We start from the raw sequence: 12,928 nt of genomic DNA on the forward strand, positions 1-12,928 counted from the left end.
AGGGGTCAGATGTGTTTCAAATTTTCAAAATAGATCGTGATTAGGCTTACACAAAATAAAAAGTAAAGTTAAGGAATACCAAATTAGTCTCATGTTTATAAATCGACGGCCCTTGTCATAATTGCATTTGCATTGCGTTCAAATGGATTAAATTTACTGAATATAACTAATAGCAATTTTCAACCAATAGGCACTTACTGACCAGTACACGAGATTATTACCGTATTCTTTACACAAACGAAAAAGGGAACAATTTAGTAGGCCCAATAATATAAATTAAATTGTTTATTTGATAAATGTTTAATGGTTTAACGACTGACGGAAATTACGAATGAAAATGAAAAAAAAAAACTTGTGATACAGTGTAACAGTGTAGTAGTTACCGGTAAGACTTGAAAAACATATTAACCTTGAGACATTATATTGCTTCCGGTACGGAAAATAAAAACAACCCAGATGATAAACATAAACATCCTAATGCTCATTCGGTCAAATTTAGTTAACATATAATATTAAACATTATTTGGTTTCATGATGCAATCACGATGAATAAGCAACAACACCAACCATTTAATAATAACAATATTGTCTACTTTCGATATTTTTATTATAATATTGATAATAAATAACATATTTATACAGTTTAATTAATAATAATTAAGCAATCAAGCAAGTGTTTTTCATTATGTAGTTCAATTTTACAAGTTTATAATTAACCTGTGTACTGTACACTATGTTATATTAAAAAATAATATTATATAGGCCTAAGTGTATCTTAATTGATTAGTTATGTAGAAAAGGTATCATCTTAAGCCAGTGTCTGGTTCTTTTATCTCTGCAACAGGAGTCTGAAACAGAGATAACGTAATATTAAAAGTACGTAGGCCTAACCCCGTATCTAAATGACTTGCGCTGGTCAGTTAAGATGTATCTAGTGACAGTTGAAGAATCAAGACTGAAATGAACAATGGGTTAAACGGCGTGCGGCGATGATGCTGCTGCTGATGATGATGGACAGAACGTTGTGAACGTTCTATTGTGGTGACCAAACTGATTCCAAGTATCTTGTATGTCGTTTCTGTCTTCTACGAAGTGCTTCTTTCAAAATCGTATACTCCGACACAGTGTAACGTCGATTGGAAGAGTTGCGAACGATCTGTTTAAAAAAACAACAAAAATTGTATTTTTTGTATGATTATACCATCAAACAAAAGTAAGAGAAGTTTAAGTCAGTTGCCACAATAGAACAATATTTGACTAATTTTATCATTTTATATATCTTAAATGATTGCACGATGGCCTATTGTAATAGACTCTCACTTTCGGAAGTTCATTAAGGCCATTCAGTTCCTACTAATAATTCCTTTAAGTAGGTCTAACAAAAAATGTTCGACGGATGACTTTACTCAACTTTTACAATTGGAAGGTTTGGGATTGTCTGAAAGAAACGCATAAAAACAATACACCGCACGTGACTAATCAAATGACTAGTGGCACCACGACGATGATCAACTGTTTTGTGTAATAAATGTACCGTGTACTTCAAATAGAAATAGTATTTTCCCATGGTCTGTCTTATACCATGGACCCTATTACATCATTTGCCACACTACATCAAAAAGCTATTTTTCCAACGTATGGCAACTCTTCAATTTTATGATGAGACATTTTTGTTTCGTGTGTACCTATTTTAGCTATGGCTACCGACCAACCATCCAAAATGCCGTACCGAATTTCCGCAACCAGAAAAAAAAAATTATCTATAGAATTCCGCCTTTTGAATTTAGATGAAAGCATATAACATCTATTTAAAGACCCTGGGATGATCTATTCATCAAACAGTTCATGTTTCAATATTAAATAAAAGGCATTTTTTTACTGTGTGTTAAAATTATTAATAAACAATATGTAATTCCTGCATACTATAAATAATGGAATGTGTTTAGGTGAAAAAACCCCAATAAACGTAAATACTGCTCTTTTTTTAAACCTGTACTAAAAGTAGGCCGATATGAAATTATACAATAATATTACATTGTCAACTTAACCAGGATATAGACTTGTGACCAGGATATTTGAGAACAATATGTCTTTGTCAAAGGAAAAAAAAAAAAACACTTCAGGAAGTTAGCTAATTGTTGTTATTGGAACTGTAAGTCATGATTTTAATCATAACCCAAACACAATAGTCCATTATTACAGCATTTTGAGAGAGGAACAAATATAAGTTTTTAATTAACCACTCCATTACCACAACGTGATTAAGTTGTATTTAACAAAAGAGAAATTATAATATTGCTCATCAAATTTGACCGTAAGTTGTTAATAATATCATGGAGCTTTTATAGCTCCATGATAATATTAAAACAACGGAAGTTTATAAATAGAGAGTCATAGATTAAATAAGATTATTATCATCGTCATTATGTCATAATTTATCATAATCGCCAGCATGTTAATACAGTATGGACAAGTTATATTACATCCCCCATCCCTATATACACGTATTTCTGGGGTGTTAATGGAGTATACGGAATTGTACTGGGTTGGTTTTAAACATTTGAACCGTATCCGAGGAGGGGATAGGAGTCGGGGTGTTAATGAAGTATCCGGAATTATACTGAGATGGTTTTAAACATTTGAACCGTATCCGAGGAGGAGATGGGGTTTGGGTTGTTAATGGCGTATCCGGAATTGTACTGAGATAGTTTTAAAAATCTAAACCGTATCCAAGGAGAGGATGGGATTGTTAATGGTGTATCCGGAATTGTACTTGGAATGTTTAAAAACATTTGAACTGTATCCGAGGAAGGGGTGGTGTTTAGGGGTTTTAATGGAGTATCCGGAATTGTACTGGGAAAGATTTAAACATTTAAACCGTATCCGAGGAGGGATGGGAGTTAGGGTGTAGGCCTAGTAGAGAGAATCAAAGTAACCGGAAATATATTAGGAAATTCAAGCTTTTCGGTTAGCTTGGATTCGATTGGTGGGTTTTATGTATCCGCTGAGGCGGGTCAAGACCGTACTACTAAATTCATACCGTATTATTCCTGTCAGAAATAGGCTCTGCGTCCTGTTGGTCTGGTAGATTTTCCTTACGATTGATAAACTGTTGACTAGATTCATCAGAACTAATACTAGAAGTGGTTTCACTGGTTAATATAGATGCACTGCTTGCCGTTTCGTCCAAACAATTCGGCAATATCGACTTCAGCTTTGAACCACTGTAAGATAACAATATATTAAATTTATTTTGTTTTACTGTTTCGCCCATTGTATAATGTCTTTTTCAATTTCTAGCCATTCTTGTTTATGCCACATTATGTTTACAAACATTTCATTTCCAAACTTTCAAATTACGCGATTGAGTGAAATGTCATGAAAAATAGATAGGCCTACAGTACAGAGAGAATAAAAGTAACCGGAATTGTATTGGGTAATTCACACTCTCAATTAGAAATTGGTGGGTTTCATGTACCCGCTCTCTGAGGCGTGAAATGTCTCGATCCAGTATTCTGGTTTGTTTTTTGTCTATTTCTGGTACTCTATCCGGTGAGCCTTACATAAATACCTGATGTGAACTTTAGCAAGTTTAAAAATAATGTATGACAAAGGGAACTTCCCATACGAGTATCTACTTAATAATGAACTATATCATTTATTTCAGCTGCTAGTGAAGCCTACGTGCAACGCAAGTGAAGTGACCAATCACAAGCGACATTTCAGATGCGTCGTGATTGGTCAAAATTTTCGCTGCATTTACTTCATCCCCCTGGCCCTGCGTTGCCTCCCAGCGGCACCAAATTCTATTATTTTGAATTAATGTTGCGTCGGGCCGTATCTTTTTCCTGAGCGAATTACGTTTATTTCCCAATTAAAACTCTCAACTCCCTTCTTCCTAACACATTGTAATACCAATGTTGCTTATTCTATGAAAACATGAATAGAGTATTCATACATAATATAATGGTAAATAATGAGTTGGTTTATAATTAAGTGACATGAATTAGCCTATATCAATATGTATCTGCCCATGGCAGAATAATAGTATTGTTTATTTAATAAACATCTAAACCCGCCCGCTTGTCAATTCCTTTGTTTCCTTTCAATTTTGTGGGAAGGGAATTATCACTAAATCACACTCATTCAAAATTGCCAGTAATTTAGTTTTAACAATCTGGAATCCAACCTAGAAAGTGGATTAGTCAAACAATAACGCCTATAATGATTGAGGCAATACGAAAGTGATACTTTACTAGTACTATACTATGTTTTCTATGTTAAATATACCCAAATTGTACCCACAACAACTTCAAACAAACATGCGATGCAACAAAATCTTGGTTCCCATCAGACGCAATTTGACCACCAATCAAGCGATGGATTATTTGAACTGTCACTTGTTATTGGTCAATTCGCTTTCGTTGCGCTTACGTCCTAGTGGAAAACCAGGCTTTGGACGTACTTATAACCATACATTTTCAATGAATATACTAATATTGATAAAGTATACAAAAATAAAAGTTTCTATTTATACCGTAAACTGGATAGTAACTTCAGTCTATCCGGTTGATCATCATTCCATGAATGGGTTGGGTTGGATGAATAACCGCTTTCCGATAACTGACTTTCAGATCGGTTAACGACTTCCTCTCGGGAAGAAGGTCCATCGATTGCTATAATCAAAGGAAACGATTTATGTTGTCTTGGTTTGTGTATATTGATATCTGAAAGTGATTCTGATATGGAGTTTACCGATCCATTTGTTTGTTCGGAATCATCGTTCGTGTTTCCCTCTTGGGAATAATCTCTTTGTGAAAGCTTAGGTAATTGCAAATCCAACGTATTCGGTAAATTAATAAATGATGATAAAGCTGTTGGTTTGTAATGGGCATTCAATTGGTCAACTTCTTTAGAAACCTCTGAGTCATCAGTAGGTTTGAAAACGTCTGAAGAAGGATTGTTGACACTCCTTATTTGGAAACCGGCGTCATTGACAGTTCTCTGTTGTCGTTGACGTCTTTTTCTGGTAAGCTGCTTCTCAACATGTCTCAATCGATATAAAAGTGACCCGGGTCCAGTTCTATCCACTACAGGTCTTCTTCCTGTCATCCAAAGATTCAGCTTTTTATTTTGTGTTTCCTCTGAATTTGGAGTTTTGTCTTTTGTGTTTATTTCTCGTAGCCTCGTTAAAGCCCATTTTAGCATTGGAGCCTGAAATAAAATTATATTACATTATAAAATTAATAAAGAACAATCAATGCAGTGTTTTCTTACTGTACTTCTTACTGTATGTTAATTTTGTTACTTTACAATGTCATGGAGTGAGTACAGAATCTTAAAACTCCGATGAAAGTAAGTTTACGGTGTTGATTTTACTTCAAAATGAGCATTAGGGCCTATGCATATACATCGGGACTCATGATAACTATTAAAAACACATTATTTTCGACAGACACCCAAAAAAACATGATTGACAAACAAGAAATGTGTTGGAATGTGTGTTGTGTCGAAATGTGCAAATTGGGCCTTCGTAGAAAGTGTGGAATAATTTTTTGAATAATGCCCGAGGCCACTGAAAGAATATTAGATTTGTAATATGCAATATTTCAAGTCATTAGGAAACTTTCGTAGGCCTATAAAGTTACAAAACTAACTGTTAATTCACTGACCTCAACATCTTTTGGTATTCTTGAGAGCCTATGTTCAATCTTTATTTCTGCCAACCTCTGAATAATATTCAGTGTTCCCGGGTTTTTACGGTGTATCAACTTATCATAATATTTCAGATCCAGCTCATACACTTCCACTTTTTCGATACATCGAATTGTCTGCATGTTTGTAGGTATTTTTAAGATTAACTCAATGTCACCTTAAAGAAAAAAATAAGTTCTTTTGTGTGTTTAGCGCTAAATTAAGCCACGTTAAGCATCTTTTCCATTAGCGGATATATTAGCGCGAATAGTACACTCCTTAATTATGAGTGTTTTTCTTCGTCACAAAAAGTAGACGAAAATATTAATGCAGGCGCATTATTGAACACTTTTGACTTGTGCGTATAATTTCGCCTAGTGGAAAACTGGATAGGTTTGTTTAACCAAGGTAATCTAACAACAGGACACTGACCTCGCTTTGCTAAGATAGGAACTCGAACAGCCCTTGATCTTATGTCTGGCTGCGGCAAATACCCACAGTACTGTGATGTAATGCACATTATTCTTCGAGGCGCGCGGTGCCTGTTAAATGGCGTGGAACTGTACGTGTCGCAGCCACAGAATAGACCCTTTGAGCTCATCATCCTGTTGATTTCCTTGGCTTAACATTTTTACAACAGACCATAATTGGCATTTGGCCTACAATGAAATGATACCGAAAGGAAAGAGAGAGAGATTACTCCACCTGCTATGTCTCCTTTTCCAAGGACACAAAGATCAATTCTGTTTGACGCGCCATAGACGCTCCTAGATGAGTAAGTTTTTGACATTGACCGTCTTCCATATTTTGGCCTGTAAATGAAAAAAGACATTCGGAAACACATTTATTCAGCCGGTATGAATCGACATCCATATTTAACCTATGTCAGTCATCCCCCGTGGATGTACATATTTGAGAATTGAAAGGAGGGGCGGGCGGGGCAATATGTGCCCAAACTAAGCACCTTGCATGTTAGGCTCACCTGACGATTCCAGCACCAAGTTTGTCCCGATACTGCTGTCGATGGAGGGAAGTGTCAGTCGACATTATAGCTAGTCCACCCATGATAAAATATAATGCGTTCACTGGGTCACCTTGCCTCACAAGATTGTTATTAAACTCGATAGTGGTTCGCCGAAGACTCATTGCAAGCATTGACCGGTACCTTGGACGCCAGTCCCTAATAAAGAAAAACGGTTTTCAAAACCATTACTGTTGTCGTTTGCGTTGTTTGTACCATCCTCCTATTACTTTATCATCGTCATCATCAAAGACATCGTCATGATAATGGCCATTATCATCATCATTTTCTTAATCATCAACATAGTTTATTTATCTATTTGTGCTGGTTGTTTGATGATGGAAAAGCAAGCCTGTGAGCTACAGCGATTCTAATTGCTTTCGCTTATCCTTGTTCATTAGATTTCCAGCTTCCTGTCTTGTTTTTGTTTACCAATGCTTTAATGTAATGTGATTTGTTAAAGGATAAATAAAGAATGAATGAATCTATAAATATTTCATCATATCCCCCTTATATGCCTCATATTCATTCATTCATTCATTGAATTTTCGGAATCTGTGGTCCATAGAAAGTAAAATTACATATAAATTAATTAAAAAGACTGTACTAATTATTACTACTTATCTCATTGTCGCTACTATAGCATCACTATATTATTACGTCATAATTTTATTATTCTCATCACCCCATTATCAGTTATTAACAGTATTAACAGTAAATAACGTAATCATCATCAAACAGTTTTCTCTCATCGTTGTAAATTCTCCATTCCCTCGATTAAAACATTCATTTAAACCATTGTAAATGGGTAATTAACACACTTATTATTATCATTGTACATTTTCCATAAAGTCAAGGTTCTCTCAATTAACATTTTTCCACTATAGGATATGATATGCATTTTGTTTTTCTTTTCAAATTTTCCATTACGTTTTCTCAATAAAAAACACTCATAATGGAGGTATTATTCGTCATTGTAAATTTTCCGTTACGTTTTCTCAACACTCGCATAATTTTAAATTGCATCTGTATATTTTCATCACAAATTTTCCATTACGTCTTCTCAATAAAAACACTCATAATGCAGGTATTGTTCGTCATTGTAAATTTTCCGTTACGTTTTCTCAACACTCGCATAAGTGTAAATTTGCATCTGTATATTTTCATCACAAATTTTCCATTACGTTTTCTCAATAAAAAAAAACTCATAATGGAAGTATTACTCGTCATTGCAATTTTCGGTTACGTTTTCTAAATGAAAAGCATTGATTGTTGTTTTTGCACATTTTCCATTTCATTTTCTCAATGAAAATACTCACACTGTATTTTAGGTGCATTTGCATCTGCGTATTTCATCACAAAATTTCCATTACGTTTTAAATTCAATTAATTCTATTGGTTTCCATAACTGAATGATAGGATTATTATTTATTATAGTCAATCGGATTTGATGGCTGAATTTTTGGCAGCGTTCCATAAACTCTGCGGTAAAGGGAAATTCCCTAATTACGTAATCAAATTTCTGCACATACGGTATGTCAAACTGTGCTGCGGTACTAAGTATTCGATTATTATTCAATAATTATTGAATGCTGGAAGCCTTTCAATTAAACCAGAAGATTTGTAATACAATAAAAACCGACTTTCGAACAAGCAAGAATGCTGTATAATAACCGTTGTTTATCGAAAAAGCATTTAATAAATGTCTAAATAGTTGATATCCACAGAAATGTTCTCAACTTTTTGTTTAAGAGCATGTGTAATGTCTTTTGTGACAATTAGAAATAATTCAATCGTGCAAAAGTTGTTCTTGGATTGTATCATTATCTGTTTATTGTTATCGAGATTAACAAATTATCCATTGAAACAATGACAAATATCAACAAAAAGAACTAACGCGTTGCATGATATGTGTTTGAAAAGAGTGGTGGTGGGAGAAATAAAGTAGTGTTTGTGTTGCGTCTCTAGTGGAAACCAAGAGTATCAACAAGAAAGGGTGTTCTAATCGCGATATTTCTTGTCGGGACCCCTCATGAAACGTCACGAAATAAACATGAATATTTCTTAGGCATATCCATAAGGTGTGACGTAAGAACTACAATTCGCGTTGCATGATATGTCTTTGAAAAGAGTGGTGGTGGGAGAAATAATGTAGTGTTTGTGTTGCGTCTCTAGTGGAAACCAAGAGTATCAACAAGAAAGGGTGTTCTAATCGCGATATTTCTTGTCGGGACCCCTCATGAAACGTCACGAAATAAACATGAATATTTCTTAGGCATATCCATAAGGTGTGACGTAAGAACTACAATTCGCGTTGCATGATATGTCTTTGAAAAGAGTGGTGGTGGGAGAAATAATGTAGTGTTTGTGTTGCGTCTCTAGTGGAAACCAAGAGTATCAACAAGAAAGGGTGTTCTAATCGCGATATTTCTTGTCGTACATAAGTTGGGGACCCCTCATGAAACGTCACGAAATAAACATGAATATTCCTTAGGCATATCCATAAGGTGTGACGTAAGAACTACAATTCGCTAATGCAAACGCTTTTCGTCGAGCCGTCTGTGTAGTCGAGTGGATTAGACTATGGACTTTGTATGTCGGGTTCGAATCCTATTAGCCATTTCTTTTTACTTTATAGTGAGAAAGATTATTTAGGGGGTTAGGTTAAGTTATATTTAGGAAGTAGCTCGGCTATCTTTCACATAAGGAGTCCTCAACTTATGTACGAAAAATAAATCGCGTCCTGGCCTTACCTGAATAGCGGATATGTATCAACAAAGCTAGTACGCTCTTCTAGATCTTTTTGTTGGCTAAGCTGTAAAGATCGACTGTAAAGATCTTTGTTTACAATGATTACGTGCATTTTAGAATCACTTATCACAGATGCATTCCTAGTGTTACTCTTTTTTATGAGAGCTAATTCTCCAAAACTTAATCCAGCACTATCTGTAACGAAAAAAAAACACCAAACCAAGACAATTATTATATATGATTTATCATTTTGGTGCAAAAAATAAGAAACCACATTCGCTGCATGAAACATTCAATCTATGATCTCTACACATATTGCTTAATGTATATAACAATGTTGTCTGCAGCTCAACCCTTATTAAAAAGCTTTTAAAGCATTTATAGAAAACAGGGGCGAGTGACATGTTTTAGAATTACTCGTCATAAAAATCCTTGAGAAATGCCATCATTCTCGTCACATCACGTTTCATCATCATCATCATCATCATCATCATCATCATCATCATCATCATCATCATCATCATAAACGATCATTATCATCATCATTATCAACATTTCATCAATATTTACCTAGTGTTCTTATATAAGAGCCATATACTGTTCTATTAAGTTTGGTCTTCACTGCTTCAGTATAATCAGTTGTATCTGCTGCTGCTCCTCTTCCTCCCCCTCGTTCCCTGTGGCCTTCTCGATCATCATTCAAGGCTTCTGTATCCCCATCGTCGCTGTCGTCATCATTTGTATATTTAATATAAATTGATACCGTACCACGCAATATTATATAAAAGCTGAATAAAGAATGTTTTAATTAATATTATTAATAGTGTGTGTTTTGTTGTTTTATTTTATTCTAAACGTACTCACTGTACACACAGTAAATTCTGCATTTGGCAAAACTTAACACTTCAAATGGACATGAAAGAATCTCCCCTTCCCTCGTTTTACCAATACATTGTATCATATAAAACAATATCTCATTGTGAATTACTAAATCTGCGGTTGGTTTATCCACTTTTCTTATTCGATTTACTTCATTGATAGGCCTTTATCCTTTGTTTCGCAGATCGTTTCTTCTGTACAGACATAAGACTAATTTTTCATTGTAATTAATTTTCTTTTGATTTGGTCCCATAAATAACAATCTACTAAACACATTCTTAACTTCACTCTTCTGGTCTTAATCAGTCGGTATATAAAAAGCAATCAGTATTAACAATAAATGAAATGCCTACACTGTTAAGTAGATTGACAAACAAAATTAAACAATATGTGCACGGTTTCTTCCTGCCTCTATTAAGTATGTGTATTTCAGTATTCTGATTCATATTGACTTTAGGTCTAATGTTTGTTTTCATGAAACAATTCCTCAATTAAATTGGTGCGCAAATTAATTCCATTAACAGTATGAAGTATCAAAACAAAACATTGATTGAACATTATAGCATTGCTTTTACTTTTAAAAATATATAAGAGCATTATTATATCCTGTCGTGGAGCAGGCAGGTTTTTTAAACTCGTTATATAAAATGCGCATGCGTAAATATTCAAAAACATATCTTTTCTTCCGATCCGATGGCGCGATGTGAGCCACGTGTTATATCGTGTGTCCTAGGCTAACTACAGTAGTAGGTCTTGGCCTAGTATAACTAGTCATGGCCCATGCCCAGGCCAAATTAATTCTGACTAAATTGGTAAAATCTATGAATTATAATTGCATGTTTTGAATATCAGATGTCTATGTGGTTAGCTTTTAAGTAGGCCATCTTACTAACTAGAATGGCATAGCTAGCCCTAGCTAAAGTAATAGGCCTAGTTTAGTCAATACTGCTGCTGTATGTAGGCCTATTGATGGAGGTAATTTATACTCCATGGTATGTAGACCGGCCATTCGTGATTATTCATTTACAGACTGACGTGTAAATCGCGTTTGAAAACGTTATATCGTTTTAACCATCTATTAAAATAGCTGATCAAAAAAACCTATCAAAACAGACCTTTATTAGTTATGGTATTCTACGGTAAAACTATTGTAATAATTATTAACTGACCTATGACCTTCATCTCCTTGTCGAATTATTACGTGATCTGGCTCAAATTCTCTGAACTCGCAGTTTCGAATAATATCCTTTAATGTTTCTGGAAATACGTAAATTATTTAATTAACACGAGTATTTTAAATGTAGGCCTATAAATTGACACTTTACGGATGTTTTCTGAAATATACCTCTATATCGGTAGCCATTTAGGCACGTCTAAAAAGGGTGATGAGTTGAGTGAAGTCGGTGATTAGTAGTATACCTTTAAAGATATTATTATTATTACTATAAATTAATATCTCTACTGGCCTACCACACGATTTAATTACATCAATTGTCCAGAGTATGTTGTAATTTATTTTGAAATCATTGACGTAACATTCGGTATTCTGTATTTTTGGTGTCTTTATAGGGCAAAAAACTGGCATTATTATTATGCTATGCAATGAATGCGAGCGAGGCATGCAAGTATCTAGTTAAGTTGCCTTGTTAACAACAGTAAGGCATGCCACACTTTTAACTAAATTATTCGTTTGAGGCCTATACCTGTCTTTAATTTCTTGAATATGTCTGACTTTAATTTGAACCAAGGCACAAGAATGTTGATGTCTTTTTCCTGGCGTGCATGGGGGTGCGCCGACAACACACTCACCACTTTCTCGTACATGTGCGACATCTGAAATATACAATTGTTAAAAACATAAATTAATAATATTCATTTTTAGAATGTAAATTATAAACCAACGTGTTGAATCCGGAATGAGAAAAAAGGTATGATTTATAAAAATCGTCTACATTATACTTTCTCACCATAAGTCTATAAATCAGCACGTAGTATTGAAGATTTTACGTGCTCAATAAATACATTATGTTATCTAAACTAAACATTTGAACTCTCCTCTGACATGCCCACTGCCTACTGTATTATACGCAGTAAAATAAAACCCCACCTTAGCCGGCTTTTTCCCAATTAATTTGCTACGATGGTATGAGTGCGTATTTCCGATACTTCTGTGGTTTTTGTTATATACCAGAAGTAGTAAATATTTACATGAGATTAGGCTACATGTGATTACGAGCTGAGTCGTCCACTTGTTATTTAGGTTATGTATTTAATGCACTTAAGATACCTTATCAAACTTCCATCATATATAGGCCTAATACACACTTGATCAGAGTGACCCTACCTGTAAGTCACTCAACTCGGATAACACCTAATCGATAAGAATTTGATTAAGACACGGGTGGATTCTTGTTTAGTGGTCATAGACAAAGGGGAGGGATACATTTTGAAAAAGCACACTACAAAATATTAAATGGGTCTCTCATTTCAATATCCTAGATCCGCCACTGGCTTGTCATTATTGTCTATACTGTAGCGTGAACAGGAGCTCCACTCCAAGAGAACTTAAGCAGTAGCTCATCT

The 12,928-nt window shown here is 34.7% G+C and overlaps 1 protein-coding gene across 1 annotated transcript; it reads right to left on the minus strand.

Moving 5' to 3' along the window:
• Positions 1–35: 35 nt before the first annotated feature.
• Positions 36–12,648, minus strand: LOC140055465 (uncharacterized). The gene is made up of 11 exons (XM_072100803.1): positions 12,643–12,648; positions 12,049–12,178; positions 11,515–11,602; positions 10,037–10,254; positions 9,469–9,661; positions 6,677–6,874; positions 6,400–6,506; positions 5,673–5,872; positions 4,538–5,214; positions 3,041–3,224; positions 36–1,156 (listed from the first exon to the last, which is right to left on the minus strand). Exons 1-11 carry the CDS (start codon positions 12,646–12,648, stop codon positions 1,034–1,036), a joined length of 2,124 nt encoding a protein of 707 aa, XP_071956904.1. The 3' UTR covers positions 36–1,033.
• Between the last annotated feature and the right edge of the window lie 280 nt (positions 12,649–12,928).

This window comes from Antedon mediterranea, chromosome 7, assembly GCF_964355755.1.
Source record: "Antedon mediterranea chromosome 7, ecAntMedi1.1, whole genome shotgun sequence".
NCBI classification, from domain to species: Eukaryota; Metazoa; Echinodermata; class Crinoidea; order Comatulida; family Antedonidae; genus Antedon; species Antedon mediterranea.